This window comes from Zootoca vivipara, chromosome 6 (genome assembly GCF_963506605.1).
Source record: "Zootoca vivipara chromosome 6, rZooViv1.1, whole genome shotgun sequence".
Taxonomy (NCBI): domain Eukaryota; kingdom Metazoa; phylum Chordata; class Lepidosauria; order Squamata; family Lacertidae; genus Zootoca; species Zootoca vivipara.
In genome coordinates, this window is record NC_083281.1 from 28,026,644 (window position 1) to 28,042,693 (window position 16,050).

Below are 16,050 nucleotides of genomic sequence, written 5' to 3' on the forward strand. Positions count from 1 at the left end.
ATATCAATGGGTTGTACCCAATGCCAGTTCTACTCTGAGTGAACCCAAACCCAGTGCCATCTTAAGCGCTCCCGGCGCCGTGGTGTGCCGGATCCTCCGGCGCCCGCCGGATCCCTTCGGCGCCCTCCCGCCCCGTTCCTGCGCCCTCCCACCCCTTTCCCCAGCGCGGTGGGCGGGTGGGCGCCGCGCGCAGCGCGGGTGCAACAGGCGCTGCTGCGTGGAAGGCGGGCGGGCAGGCGCAGCTGCGCGGCGGACCGGTCGGCCAGCGGGTGGGCGCAGCTCGCGGCGCCCTCCTGGCGGGCCGGCGCCATGGTGCCCTGCGCCACCCAGCCTGCACGTAGGGCTGGGCCTGCCCAAACCTGACTAAGTCAGATCCATTATTTCCAATGGATTTACTCTGAGTAAATTGGATACAACCCACTCAACTTGTTATATAAACCTATCAGTTCCAATGGGTCTACTCTGAATATGGCAAGCCCATTAATTTCAATGGGTCTACTCCAAGCATGATTCCACATTAAATACAACCACACTTCATGATGGACTAAAAAGTTAGCTTGAGAACAATCAACCATTAAATACAACCACACTTCATGATGGTCTAAAAAGTTAGCTTGAGAACATTCAACCTCTGCATTGCAAACTCTGTGTGCTAGCAGCAATTGCAAAAATCACTGTAGCCCAATTTAAATAAGTGCTACCTTGTTCAAGCAGATCCAATACTTACTGCAGAAGGAGGCTGATCGCCATTGCCCGATATGGATGCCTTGAGCTTGGCAGGCTGTCACATAAACACTGATGGCACTGCAGAGAGTCTCGTGGTGGCCTTTGTATTGGCAGACATCGGCAACACAATCCTCGAAGTAGGCTGTTGCATCTATAGCTTTGTGGCACTGCTTGAATGGCCCGTCCTTCCTGATGAGGATCCCACAGTACCGGTCCTCCTTGTAGGTTTGTTTCTGTGCTTCTTCACACACTGGGCAGTTGCTGGTGCACCCATTCCCACAACCAGGGATCTCGCCTATCTTCCAGCTCTCTGCAAACTGGTTGACATTGGCTGCTGGGCTCCCGCCCTTCATGATCAGATCATCACCAGAGTCCTGGTTGTCATTGCCACAGAGGCCACAAAGCCCATTGCGGTAACTCTTGGGAACAGTGACATGGACCAGTCTGTTCCAGCCAAAGGTCACAGTAAGATCAAAGTTGGTTATTACAAGGACATGGGCTCCGCTGATGTAGGCCTTCACCTTATCTTCATGGTAGAAGGGCAAATCCACAAATACTCCATCCACCTAGAGGAGACAGAGAAAATGTTGTCAAGGTGCCAAAACATAGTCTGCCAATCCAAAGAAATCAATAGAGGAGGGTGGATTAAAAACTTGACCAAAAGGTCTATGGCTTGGAAGGAGGAACCTATGGCACTTCAGATGTTGTTGAGCTTCACTTCTCACTACCACAACCATTGCTTATGTTGACTGGAGAGCAGGGGAAACAATGAGTAATTGTGTGGAGTTTTGAGGGTTGTTAAGCTGTAGATACAGAAATATTGTCCATAAGGGATAGCTCAGTCAGTAGATAATGTGACTCTTAATCTCAGGGTTGTGGGTTTGAGCCCCACATTGGGTAAAAGATTCCTGCATTGCAAGGGGATTGGACTAGATGATCCTTGTGGTCTCTTCCAACTTTACAATTCTGTGCTTATAAATGAACCAAATATGTCAGAGCCTATGCTTTGGGGAAAGGGCCTTAGCTGTTTTGTGGAACATCTGTCTTGCATGCAGATGATCCGAGGTTCAATCCCTGACACCTCCATGTAACTTGCAGGGTGAGTGTGAAAACTTTTTTGAAAACCTAGGCCACTGGTGCCAGTCAGTATCAACAGTACTGAGCTAGATGGGTCAATTGATCTGACTTAATTTGAAGCAATTTCCTCTGTTTATTGCTGCCTTTACTTTGCTACTGTAGCTGCTGCTTTAAGACCTAGATTACGTAGGTAAGTAAATACTACTTTTGCTTCTTCACAAAAACAATGTCTATGTGCAGCTATTATTTTTAAGGGGGAGAATCCAGTCTGCCTTAAAGCATCCTGGATCATTGTTTCGAGGAGGTTAAATCAACCCTGTCTTTGCTTCCGAGTTTAAGCTGCAAAGGATAGTGCACTGCTGATCTCACTCTTGTGAGCAAGGAAAGATAATATATCTTCTCCTAGTGCCTAAATCAATCCCTAAAGGAATTGCAGCCCAGTGACATCTGGAGGGCCACAGGGTCCCGATGCCTGCACTATTCCATACCATTTCTTCCCCCTACCTTGATTGTGTGAGGATGCTCCTGGCTGATCGTAACGGTTCTGTTGTAAATGTCCAAGGTAACCACAGAAGAGAAAGGCATCGTCTTACTGCCTTGGCTGTTCTGGATCGAGATGGTGAATGGAGTGAGAGTTGGGTCCTTGGAGCAGAGCCCAACCAGCTGATAGACGCAAGTGCCCGAAAAGTCATATCTCTTCCCATCGAAGGTGGTGTAGTGATGGTCCCCAGTTGCTGTGCAAGTGGCATAGCTGATGGGGTGGCAGCCCCGGATGCCATCCACTGTCATGCACCTTTCGCTAGCCTTGCAGCTGGCTGGACGGCACACCACCATGCCTAGGCTGGGATCACACCTGCAGCGAGAGCCACAGGTTTCATCGGCCCAGAACTCCTCCTCCGGCTTGTAGTAGAGGCCGTTGTGAGTGCAGCCACAGCTCTTCACGGGGACGCACTTGTCAGTGCTGAGCACGTAGCCTTGGTCACACTGGCAGGTTTCCACGCAGGGCTTATCGCATGTCGAAGGAGCAGATCGGTCAGAGCAGCTGGCTGGGCAGGCATTTCCACAGGCCTCATAGTGGCTGTTCTCAGGGCATGACAAGGCTGAAAGAGGGCAAAGCAACAAAGACTTTGCAACAAAAGAAGAGATCAACTACCAGCACTGCCACCTCATGGCCATCTACCGCTGACTAACCTAGGTGTCAGAGACCAGACTGCGGATTACAGCTCTGATGAGGAATGGTGGGAACCACCCCCTCTTCCTGCTCCTGACCAGAGTCAGAAGCTCCCCAGGAACAATGGAGCAGTATAGATTTAGAGAATTGGTTTGCAGAGGGACATACATAGTTTGGAGAACAACAGCTGGGCAGAGCTGAGTGGGGAACAGCTAGGATAACTGACTCCCCTTTGCTAGAAAGTGTCCAGCCTTTATCTCCAAGGGCAAGGAGAGCTGATAAGGTTGCTATGCAGAAAGCTCAGTGGTTGCCAGATCAGGTTGCCAGAAGGGGGAAGGGATGGCGATAACTTGGGGGGAAGTAGGAGGGAAGCTTAATTGGGAGGACCTTTACTCCGAGAATGGCTGCATTGTTCTTTTGCTGTGTTCATTGAAACACTCTTAAACTGGTAAGGGACTCTAATTGCTTTGCTCTGCCAATGCACGGCCAAGGGGGGGGGGAGGAAGCCATTTCTCTGAAGCCTGACACTAGGGATAGGATCACAGGAGAGAGGGGGCAGACAAAGACCACCTCAGGGTCTGCTTCAGCAAGTCTATCCTCTCCCTACCTGCACAGGATTGCCATCCACAATCAAGTGGGAAAGATTACATGAGAAAAGGAGGCAGGCAAAGACCACCCCAGGGCCTTCTCCAGGTAGACTATCCCCTCCGCCCCCCCCCACACACTTCCACAAAGCCACCTGTCATAAACTGCTCTGTTGGAAGAACTGGAGGAGAGAGAGGGAAGCAAGCAAAGGCCACCTCAGCTCTTGCTCTACCTCCTCCACCCCAGAGGGCAAGCTGTCTTCTGCAGTAGTGGATGGAGTGGTGGCTGCGGTGCACACCTGACCTCTGGTCAGTTTCATCACTGCTGTTTCCTGGGAGGTTGAGGCTGGGGAGTGAAATCACCGTGGTGCAATTTTATTTTATTTTTGCACTGCACTGACCTCACCACCTCCATTCTTGCCCTCACCCTCCTGGTAAGCAGCACTGATGCAACCAACCGGAGGTCAAGGGAGCGCCACTGCCCCACCATGACATTCACCTACGGATCCTGTGGGAAGAATTTCAGGAGCAAGAAAAGGGAAGGTACATACGACTTCTGGCTAGACTGTCCTTTCCCCCACTCACTATAGGGCCATCTGCCAGCCACTATCCTTTGGAAAGGATCCTGGTGACTTTTTAATATGTTGATATTGTTTGCCTTTCTGAATATATACAAATTTTTAAGTTAATGTTGCCTGCAAGCCATCTAAGAAGGATTTGTCTCTAGAAAGGCAGTATTTGAATAATTGTAATTAATAAACACATATAAGTTAAATCATGGGGCAAGCAGTGATGCTCCAGAGATTCAGTTTCTGCGACTTCTTTGGAAACTGACCTGGTCCACTCCTGCCATAACTACAGCAGAGCAGAACAAAATGATCCTTCAGATTTCAATCTTCAAATTTTGAGATACAGTTTTCAGTTCAAAAAAATCAACAAAATTTGTTTTAAAATACAGATGTATTAGAATACAATATGTTTATAAACGCATATGTTGAGAATATATGCATTTCAATATTTATTTTGGAATGAAACCTATGTTTAAAAATGTATTTCAATATGAAATTTGTGCAGCCCCTACCTCACCCTGGAGCAAACTGTGAGTCGCATGAGACAAACCATGAGCAGAGATTCAGACTTGGCACTAAACCAAACCATGGCTGAGCCTTGGGTAGCATGGCAGCAGCTGCAGGGCTGTGCGGGGATTCCCCCCAACACACACTCTGCAAGCCTGCCCATTTGTTCTTTCATGCTTAGCCATGGTTTAGCTTAGCAAACCGGGCCAATGAAACTTTGTTGGGGATCAGCATTTGAGGACTGGGAGCACAATGCAAGGGAACTGCTTCCTTCCCTGACTCATTCTTACCGCAGCCGCTCTGTGCTCTCCATTCGTGGATGACCACGCCTTCCTTGCGACAGTCAGTAGCATAAGCTTCCAGCGCTTTGCACAGGATGTTTTTGGCCCCGTGGTTGAGGCAGACGTCATAGAGGCAGCTGTCAAAGAAGTTGTCAGGGCTCAACTTGTCATGGCATTCGCGGAAGGGTCCCTCTCCCAGCTTGGTGAGAAGCCCGCAGAATTCCTCGCTTCCAAAGAGCTGCCGTTGGCTCTCTTCACATGTCGGACAGTTCCCATCACAGACGTCCCAGCAGAAAGGGTCACGGTCATTCACCTTCCAGCTCTTAGCCCACTCCACCTCAGATGTAGGCTTGTGGCCTGCGGGCGTCACCATCTCATCATCTGGGTTTTGGTTGAAATTCCCGCAGAGGCCACAGATGGTGCCATAGTAGCTGCTGGGCAAAGTTACCTCCAGGATCATGCTCCAGTCGAAAGTCACCACCAGGCCAAAGCTGGTTTGCAGCACAGCGTTTAAGCCACTCTGGAAGAGCCACAGCTTCCCGTCCTCCAAAGTTACAGGCAGGCTTGTGACGATACCGTTCAACTGTAGGCAGGGGAAAGTCGTCAGTACACTAGTTTTTGAAATAGTGCCCTTGATTGCTAGCTTAGAGCCCTGACACTGTCTCCCACTGCCTGCTAAGCTGCCCTTTAGATGATGCCAGGCTTCAGGGAATTGGCTTCCTCCTCCCTCCCTTTGGCAGTAGATAAGCAGAACAAAGAGAAAGGAGCATTCTTACCAGTTAGAAACTTTAATGATCACAGCGAGAGAACAAAGAATCCATTCCTAGGAACGAAGGTGCTCCCAGTTAAGGGTTCCACCCACTTCCTCCCTAGTCACCCACGTCACTACTGAGTCTTGTAACCTGATCTCGCAATCACTGTGCTTTCTGTGCTGCCACCTTATCTGCTCTTCTTGACCTTGGGCTGCATGGATGGACGCTTTCCAGCGACAGTGAGTCTGTTAACTCTCTCCCTTCCAGTTTTCCTCCTCCTAGCTGTTCCCCATCCAGTACTTCCCAGCTTCTGCCTTCTGAACTGTGTCCCTCTGCGAACCTCTCTTCCAAATCTACACAGTCCTTTTGCTCCTGGAAAGATTCAGGGGAGGTGGAGGCTCCCACCATTCCTTCCCTGTGCAGCCCTCCTCAGTTCAGTCCCTGAAAGATGAGCACCCTTGGCACACACCCCTTAACTGTTCTCCAGTCCCTGTGAAAAACATCCCTGCTGGATCAGACATGTACCGTTTGTAGGCAAAAATACAGTCACTATCTAGGACCTGGGAGACCAGGGAAATAAATGCAATAAATAAATAAAGGTAACAACAACAACAACAACAGTTTGTTTGTTTTTAAGTTGCCAGTACTCACCATGTTACAGTAAGTACATTTTAACATTTGGGAGAGAGAAAATGTGCCGTACCCTTAAGTAGCCCAGAAAACAAAGCACTGAATAATAATCAGAGTGTCCCCCCCCCCCCCGTATTTATATTTGTTTACTTAATATGTCAAAATGATTGTTTGCTGTATCTATATTATGATGTCCTATGACTTTAAGAAATGAAGTTTATTCATTCATACATCCATATAAAATTCAGTGAATATAGCATTTATTTATCCACTCTAAAAGGTAAAGGGTAAAGGGACCCCTGACCATTAGGTCCAGTCGTGACTGACTCTGGGGTTGCGTGCTCATCTCGCATTATTGGCTGAGGGAGCCGGCGTATAGCTTCCAGGTCATGTGGCCAGCATGACAAAGCCGCTTCTGGCAAACCAGAGCAGCACATGGAAACGCCGTTTACCTTCCCGCTGTAGCGGTTCCTATTTATCTACTTGCATTTTGACGTGCTTTCGAACTGCTAGGTTGGCAGGAGCTGGGACCAAGCAACGGGAGCTCACCCCGTCACAGGGATTCGAACCGCCGACCTTCTGATCAGCAAGCCCTAGGCTCAGTGGTTTAACCACAGCGCCACCACAGCGCCACCTGGGTCCGGTTGGGCAAATATGTCATTTTTTGTTTCTCTCCATTTCTCATTTTCCCAGCATAATTTCATTTCCCCAACTTTCCACACAAGTGTGTATGCCTATGGAAAAAGAAGTGTTGCCGGGATAGTGTATGTTTTGGGGAGAGTACCGAGGGCCCAATGGATAGGCCTGCATGACCACATTTGGCTCTCAGGCCTGAGGTTCACCATCAGAAACACCCCAGAAGGCTTTTCTCCTCTGCAACATGTCCTGATGTATGTAGATGCCCCTTGGGATCCTTCCCAACTCCACTGTTCTGTAATTCTAAGACACCACTACAAAGACTCACTCGGATCCTGCCCGCTTCCTTCCTGCGGATGGAGATGCTGTGCCCGTACACATAGATATTGGCCTGTCTCACGTAGGACATGGTCTGGCTCCCCCGGTGATCATTCTTTGCCTCCACCGTGAACGGCACCAAGGTGGTGTCATTGCTGCAATACTTGGCAATTGTGTAGGTGCAGGTGCCCTGGAAGTCAAAGTCCTTCCCGTCGAAAGTGTGGTAGTGCGGGTCCCCCCATCCCCAGCAGGTCTCGTTGTAATTCGGAACGCATGTTGCTCTGCCATCCTCCAGCTTGCACATCTCCTTGGTCCGGCACTTTAAGGCTTTGCAAGGATCTAAAATGAAAGAAAGGAACCACCGTGGGCTCGATGCAGGAGCAGAGATCTCACATGGGAAACCTTTGGCAAAAGAGGTGTACATCACCGCATGGTCGTTGAACACATGACGCCATATGGTGACAGCCCAGGTCCATTTCAATGATTTGTGAGTCTATGTGTACAGATGGTTGTGTTTTGGGACTGCTCCAGAAGTTAACCAGAACGTCTATGATAAGAGCCAGATGCTCTGAAAAGCAATCCATGTACAACAATGCCCTATGGGCATAAACATGTGAAAGACAGACATACGATCCCAGAACACATTAAGGTATGCATTCAATGGCAACTCCCCAATGGATGCTCAGTGTGTGCATCACCACAGCCTTCACCATGCCAAGTGCTACATTTATTACTCTGCATGCAGCAGTCTTGTTGGGAGCTGAGACTAGGGAGCGGCAGATCTGTCAATTTCAATTTTTCTCAGTTTCTCATATTTCCAATCTTAAGTTGTTTTCCACATCAGTTTGTGATTTTTCTTAAGAAGCCCTCATGAAACCAGCATGTCAGTGTATATTTTCCCCAATATGTACCAATTTATGCAAGTTTGCTTAATATGCACAATTTTGCAAGTAATTTCCCCTACTATTTTTGCACGCCGTGTAATATTTCTGCACTACTATACATGCATTTTACATACATTTTACCTACAGTGGTACCTCTACTTATGAATTTAATGCGTTCCAAATGCACATTCGTAAGTAAAAAAAAAAAATGTAAGTCGAATCCCATAGGAATGCATTGGGAGAAAAAAATACGCTTCAGGTTAAGTACAGACTTCCGGAACCAATTGTGTTTGTATTGTATTCTGGAGTTTGTAAACCGTGGTACCACTGTACTTCTAAGCTGACGGTGGCTTCCCTGGAGAACTGCATTGCAAAATTCAGAGAAGACTGGACATGAAAGAATGGCTTTGTTTCAGTTTGCATAATGTTTCAGGATGTGTGGATTAAGTAGTTTCATCTTGGAATGCAAACTAAATTGACTCCCCCCACCCCACCCCTAATTGAGACCTGGGTCAGATGGGTCCTCAAATTGTTCTTCTGAAAATGCGTCCAGCCTCTCACCTTTATTGATGCAGCTCATGACCCCATCCTGGACCTCACAGGCCTCATCACTGGTGCAGCTGTGTGACTGGCAGGTGACTCCCCGGCCCGGGACGCAGCTGCAGATTTGTTGGCATTCATTCAGCAGGACCTTCTCATGGGGCTGCCGGGGTATTTGCCAAGGGAAAACAAACCATTAAATGACCAACCACCACAGCCTTCACTGCTAAGCACATATTTCAGTTATGTGAAGGCCAGACTGAGGGAACAAGTTCCCCAACCATATGTGCTCTACCTGAGATATCGCTTCCCCCTCTTCCAGAAAGAGAACTCAAGAATATATGGATATTTCACGGGTACATGAATATATGGATATTTCACGGTTAGAGTGTTTGACCAGGACCTGGGAGACCAGGGTTCAAACCTCCACTTGGTCATTAAACTCACTGGGTGACTTTGAGCCATAGAAATTCAGTGGTGGTGGAGGAAGAAAATGGTGGCAGTGCTAAAGGGGTGCTATTTCCCCAATCTCAGTGCCAATGTGGCCATTTTTAGCTCAGAGTCTGCCTTCTTCTGGAAGATAAGAGAATATCTGACCAACTACCAAATGGTCTTGGCCCAGTATAGCTGAAGGAACATCTCCACCCTCATCATTCAGCCTAGACACTGAGGTCCAGTGCCGAGGGCCTTCTGGCGGTTCCCTCGCTGCAGGAAGTGAAGTTACAGGGAACCAGGCAGAGGGCTTCCTCAGTAGTGGTGCCTGCCCTGTGGAATGCCCTCCCATCAGATGTCAAGGAAATAAACAACTATCTGACTTTTAGAAGACATCTGAAGGCAGCCTTGTATTGGAAAGTTTTTAATGTTTGAAGTTTTATCATATTTTTAATATGCTGTTGTGAGCCGCCCGGAGTGGCTGGGGAAACCCAGCCAGATGTGGGTGGGGTATAAATAAATTACTAGTAGTAGTAGTAGTAGTAGTAGTAGTAGTTACAGGTAGGTAGCCATGTTGGTCTGACGTAGTCGAAACAAAATAAAAAAAATTCCTTCCAGTAGCACCTTAGAGACCAACTAAGTTTGTTATTGGTACGAGTTTTCATTTGCATGCACACTTCTTCAGATACACTGAAACAGAATTCACCAAACCCTTATATATAGTGAGAGGGGTATTACTCAGAAGGGTGGTGGGAATGGGTGATTGGTTGATAGGTGTGGTAAACCTGTTGGTGACTGTTCATGACTGCAATTGGTCTTACAGGAAAAAGCAAGGGGTGAGATGGCTAAAAATAGCTTTTTCATGAATAATGAGATAATGAGACATTGGATTCTTAGCCCCTAATGCTAAGGTTCTCCACTCCTGGCCTAAAGCCCTTTAAAAAGCTGAAGAGGGAACTTCCTACCTTGCACTTGTTCAAAGCAATGCAACACTATCTCCTTTAGGGGAAAGCACCTTATAATATGTTCCATTGTAATTGCACCCGCAGGTCTCCACCGTGACACAGCCGAGGCCATCAAAGAAGAACCCGTCATCACACTGGCAGCCCTCTGCGCACATCCTGGGGCATATTCTGGAGTCGGTGATCCCAGCACAGTGAGTGGAGCAGAGATCAGCACAGAGTGAATACTGGCTGTTTGGAGGGCAGCTGAGAGCTGCAACAGAGAGAGGTTTGAAGAAAAAGGTACATGACAAATTTTTGAAAGGATTTTTATTATAATAATACTACCTGTAGTTCTCAGTACTCACGGCAAAAGGATGGACTCCTCCAGGTCTGGACGGGGATCCCGGCTTCTTGGCAGGCAGAGGTATAGCTCTGGATATTTTGACACAAGGCCTCACTGTCCCCATTGCCCAGGCACACATCGTAGATGCAGTCGCTGAAGTACACCCTGGGGTCCACCTTTGCATGGCAAGCACTGAAGGGGCCGTCCGATGCAGTGAGGATCCCGCAGTAGTGGCGCTGTTTGAAAACCTCCTCCTTCTTTTTCTCGCAGACTGGGCAGCTGTTACCAGAGCATCCATCTGAGCAAGGTCCAACTGCCCCAGGGACTGCAACCTTCCAGGCAGCACCAAATTTAGCTACATCAGAGGTTGTCTTGCCATCAGGGAGCAGGAAGTCATCTTCCTTCTTCCCGTTGTAGTTCCCACACAGGCCTTGCATTTGGTTCCGGTAGCTTCCTGGCACGGTGATTGTCACACGGTAAACCAGGTCGTAGCTCATAATGAGACCAAAGTCGGTTTCTATCAGGACTTTGGTGCCATGCTGATAAGCTCTGAGACATCCACCAGAAAATTCAACAGGTAGGGAATGAAACACTCCGTTCACCTGGAAGAAGGGGACATGCTGTCTCAAAGGGCTGATTTTCAAAGGACACAAAACTGGTCTCAGGGATATTTGACCCTCCAGCAATAGTCACTTCTCCCACAAGTATTGTTGAACTCCACCCAAGTTGACAATTTCAGAGGATTTGCACGCGCAGGGGCACCTTGTGAATGGTTCAACATGTGACAAGCTCATGAACAAACTTATCTTTAAGATCTGTTGGAAAGAGGATTCTTGTGCATAGACATATGTAAACATATCCACTTACAAGGATCCAATCACATGCAAATCTAGTGTGCACACCGTATGATTGGAACTTGGCAGGAGGTCATACTTCCCGAGCGCTAAGGGAGACATATTGTATTATAGCAACCCCATCTTGGAGCTGCTGAATTGGTGGCTCTTGTGCTTAAGACACTCATCACTGGTTATTTTTGGGTAGTGCAACCCCTTCAGCACAAAAACTACAGGACCACAGCTTAGTGGTAGTGTCCATGATTTGCATGCAAAAGGTCCCAGGTTCATTCCCCAGCATCTCCAGGTAGACCGGGGAGAAACTACCTGTCTGAAATGCTGGATAGCTGCTCCGTGTCATTGCAGAGCAAATAATACTGAGCTGGATGGACCAAAAGTTTTACTCAGTATAAAGCAGCTTCCTTTGGCCTAACCAAGGTCAAATGCATCTGTGGTCTTCTTGGGATATACTAATGTAGAACTAGAGCCATGATTAAAGCAGTGGGCTTTTCCCCCATGTCCGGATTTATTCAGTGAAATTGATCTCAGGTTCAAACGTAGCAGCTGAATTTTTCATTGAAATGATAGGGCTGTAACTTTTCATTGCCTTAATCAATAGCTTTATTAATGTTTAATCGACTTAAGATGTGCAGGAGAAAATATATACAGCTAGCTATGTTTGCATGAAGTCCTGGCCATTGCACTTTGTGTACAAAAGTGCAAACATACGTTAGCACCACCGAGGAGATAAAATTGCCAAGTGAAACAGAAAATTACACAACTAAAAATTCAGAGAGGATAGCTGTGACCCTTATTTTAAACATACATGTGTGTGTGTGAGAGAGTGTTAGATATAATTCCTTAAAATTAGCTTTATAAAATGAACTGTAGATGGCAAACTCCATCCGATGTGCATTTCTAGTCAAATAACTGTCAGCTCTCACACATCTCTGAATTTGGCGGTGCAATTATTGGCTCAGAAATACCCCAGATGTATATATGACATCAGGTGTAGGCAGTGCTATTTTTCTAGAAAAAGAAGTGCTGGAATTCACCATGAATGTCTCCCTTGTTCTCTTAGAGGTGCTGGAACTAAGTTCTAGTGGGTTCTGGCAGAAAAAAAGCCAGAGCTGGTGGATGTAACTTGGCCAAAACAGCCTGGTATGCCTAATTAGGCAAATCTAAATAAATACCGGTAACTGGCAAACACTGACCTACGAGTGCTCCAGTTGGAGAACAACCTTTACCAAAGGTGCCATGGGCTTTGAAGACGCTCAAACTCAGGACAAAAGAGAGAAACGTGCTAAGAGGAAGGCACGCTTGGCAAATCCACGCCATGATCAGCTCCCGCCCAGAAACCTATGTCCCCACTGTGGAAGGATGTGTGGATCCTGGATTGGCCTCCACAGTCACTTACGAACTCATTGTTAAAACCGTGTTTATGGAAGACAACCTTACTCAGCTACGAGTGATCACCAAAGAAGAAGAGAGAAGAAGACCCTTGGAATTAAAAGGGAGAAGTATGTGCACTGCACAGAGCTTCTTGGATAAGAGCACGGGGAGCGTGGAGACACCTACCTTGATCTGTCCCTTCTTGTTCTGGATCAAAGTAAGTGTGTTGCCATAGACTTCCACAGAGACCATCTTGGTGACTGAGGCTTTTCTGCTCCCCCAGGCCTCATTTTCTTCAGTGATGGTGAAAGCCTTCAAGTTCTTCTTGTCAGTGACGGCAGCCTTAGCAAGGACATAGGTGCAGGTGCCCTGGAAGTTGAAGCGTACTCCATCGAAGGAGATGTAATGGGGATCGCCAGAGACTGAGCAAGTGGCTGAGCCAACGGGGTGGCATTTATGGACGCCGTCCACTGCCCTACACTCCTCGCCAGGACCACATGAGATTTCCTTGCAGGCAACCGCTCCACCAGCCTGGCACACGCACTCCACGTTGCACTTGCTGGTTGGGTAGAAGGTTTGCCCAGCTGTATAGTACCGCTCCTGGTAGACGCAGCCACACTGAGACATGGGGACGCAGCGGTCGCCGCTGAGCACAAAGCCTTCATCGCAGACGCATCCTTCTGCACAGTGCGCTGAGCAAGGCAGAGGGGAGTAGAGGCTGCTGCAGGTCTGCTGGCAGCTGCTGGCACAGAGCTCGTAGTGGCTGTTTTGGGGACAGACCGGCTCTGGAATGGGAGGGTTAGCAAATGCATTTCTCATCAATATCACAATTTTTCTATTTCTGTTACTACACCGGAGACTAACATAAACCCAGGTTGCTGTGACAGCGTTGCTCACCCTGTTTCCAGTGTTCGGGATGCGAGTGCTGTTGCTTATGTAGCCAAAGCAGCATCACCCACCCATACAGGAAAGGGAGATGTCAGCAGGCTCAGGAGAACCTGAAGGGGCAACCCACCTGCCCTAAGCAGCCCAATGGAGACAGAGCATGCTCAGGGGGCCACAGATTATTGGCTGACTGTTGCAGATGTGGAAAACTGTGGGAGAGTGAAGAGGGAATGGAAAGGCTGGAACCAGGGCAGGCAAATGCTGGGAGGTGGAGAGGAAGGAGATGGGGGGTGGAGGGAGAGCAAAGTGTAGGGACAGGCAAATATGCCAATTCTGGTTTCTCATTTTTCCCAATGTTAAATCCAGTTCTCCATATTTCTACATCAGTTTGCATCCCCCCCTTAAAAAAAACAACGCCCAAATGTTCCCACAAACATTCTTCAGCATTTTAGAATAACTTTCTCCTTATATATTTTAATGCAACTTTCCCTTTTACAGGACATTTCCCCCCTGTGTTATTGTCATTGATATATCCATTTGTTATCCTTTAACCTAATATATGCATTTTTGAGCACATTACTTGGCTGGAGAAATGCATTGCGGAATTTGGAAATGGCTGCCTTTTGATTCACCCATTGCTTTGGAAAGCATGAATTGTGTAATTTTGCCTTCAGATGAGAACTGGATCAATTTTTTTTATCACTCCTATCCTTTATGCCATGTAACTTGCATTGCACCCTCTAAACCAGGCATGGCCAAACTTGGCCCTCCAGCTGTTTTGGGACTGCAATTCCCAATACCCAATCCAGCAATATTGAGGGGCCCAAGGTTAAGAAACACAACTGCCCTAGGGAGCTCCACCCTCTTCCCAACAGCAGATGGAGCAAACTGGATCATACTTACTCCAGAATATGTGGATCCTCCAGATATATATGGTCACCTGTATGGCTTGGCAGGCTGCAGTGTAAGCAGCAATGACATGGCCCAGCACAGCCTTTTGACCATTAAAAGTGCAGTAGTCATAAACACAGTCCAGGAAAAACACCTCAGGGTCAATTCTGCCATGGCACTCCCTAAATGGGCCACTCTTGTCCACCAGGAGTCCACATTCTGCACTGATGCCTCGCTGGTGCTGGGCAATGTTTTCCAAGTCCGGACACACCCTGGGGCTCACTTCTCCGCATCCCAGGGACTCGGCCACCTTCCAGCGCCGTCCCAAGGCTGTCAAACCCAAGGCTGACCCAGCGCCACCAGACACCAAGTTGTCTTGTTTGTTACTGTTGAAGTTGCCACAGAGACCACCGAGGGCCCCTTCATAGGACTTTGGCACAGTGACCGTGAGGCGGCTTTGCCAGTCAAAGTTGACGGTGAGGCCAAAAGCTGTTTGGATCACAACATCCCAGCCCTTTTGATAGATGAGGACTTGATCCAGGCCCATCCTGTAGGGCAAGTTGGTCAGCAAGCCATTCACCTGGGAGGAGAGATAAAGTGGGAAGGGTGAGTGGGGAAGATCGTGCTCAAAATCTGGTGCTATGGCTTTGAGCTATGCCAAACGATGGCTTAGCACAGACATTTTTGGCGCATTCAATTGAAGTGTGATTGCCGACACGTTGGTTCTTTTAGACCCAGAAGAAGGCAGAACGAGGGTGGAACGGAGGGTGGAATGGGGTAGAATGGGGGTGGGGCACTTATATGTGCTCCATTGATGTGTGCAGGCTTTTAACAGGCTCACTCCCCAAAGCAGGCCTCATTTAGACTCACCAGAACTCTTCCACGATGAGCCCAGCTGACCGTTATCTCCAGGCCATAGACTTGAACCTTGACCAGTTTGTTGAGGGATGCGGACCAGCTGCCCTGGCCCAAGTTCTGGACTAAGACCTGGAAATCCACCAAGTCATTGCGCTTCTGGCTGAGTCCTGCAAATGTGTAGAGGCAGGTGCCCTGGAAGTTAAAACTCTGACCGTCAAAACCATGGTAATGAGAGTAACCAGCAGTGGAACAGGTGGCGTAACTGGTTGGGTAGCAGTTCTGGAGGCCATTCTCCACCCTGCACTGTTCCCCAGCCTTGCAGCTGGCAGGCTGGCATTTCATCTGCTTGCTCTGTGGGTCACAGATGCAGCGCTTTGTGCATGTGCCATCTCCCCAGAACTGCTCGCCAGGGGAAAAGAGCTTCCCTTCGAAGGCACAACCGCAGGCTGCCTTGGGGATACACTTCCCAGCTTCCAGCACAAAACCCTCGTTGCACTGACAAGTTTCCACACAGCGTGATGAAGAGCAATTGGAAGGAAGAGCTTGGTCGTTGCAAGTGGCAGGGCAGGCTGAGCCGCAGAGCTTGTACTGGCTGTTCTCGGGGCAAGAGAGCACTGCGAGAGAGAGAGAGAGAGAGAGAGAGAGAGAGAGAGAGAGAGAGAGAGAGAGAGAGAGAGAGAGAGAGAATAATAAGGGCACAATTATCCACAATCCCTTTCTTTTTCATTGGGATTTATGATCAGAGGGATTGCACACCCGCTTCCTGTTTCCGGCGGTGAGAAATGGCTGACTCCCAC

At 48.3% G+C, this 16,050-nt stretch overlaps 1 protein-coding gene across 1 annotated transcript in view; it reads right to left on the bottom strand.

Annotated features, from left to right (window-relative positions):
- The window catches only part of FCGBP (Fc gamma binding protein), a 36,714-nt gene that overhangs the window by 7,463 nt on the left and 13,201 nt on the right, over positions 1-16,050 (bottom strand). The window contains exons 7-16 of the mRNA XM_060276446.1: positions 15,266-15,867; positions 14,408-14,975; positions 12,806-13,404; positions 10,417-10,996; positions 10,123-10,322; positions 8,697-8,838; positions 7,262-7,590; positions 4,925-5,498; positions 2,308-2,903; positions 728-1,292 (exon numbers count right to left, since the gene is read on the bottom strand). Of these exons, the coding sequence (XP_060132429.1) occupies positions 728-1,292; positions 2,308-2,903; positions 4,925-5,498; positions 7,262-7,590; positions 8,697-8,838; positions 10,123-10,322; positions 10,417-10,996; positions 12,806-13,404; positions 14,408-14,975; positions 15,266-15,867 (4,755 nt within the window). The remainder of the gene's footprint in view (positions 1-727; positions 1,293-2,307; positions 2,904-4,924; positions 5,499-7,261; positions 7,591-8,696; positions 8,839-10,122; positions 10,323-10,416; positions 10,997-12,805; positions 13,405-14,407; positions 14,976-15,265; positions 15,868-16,050) is intronic.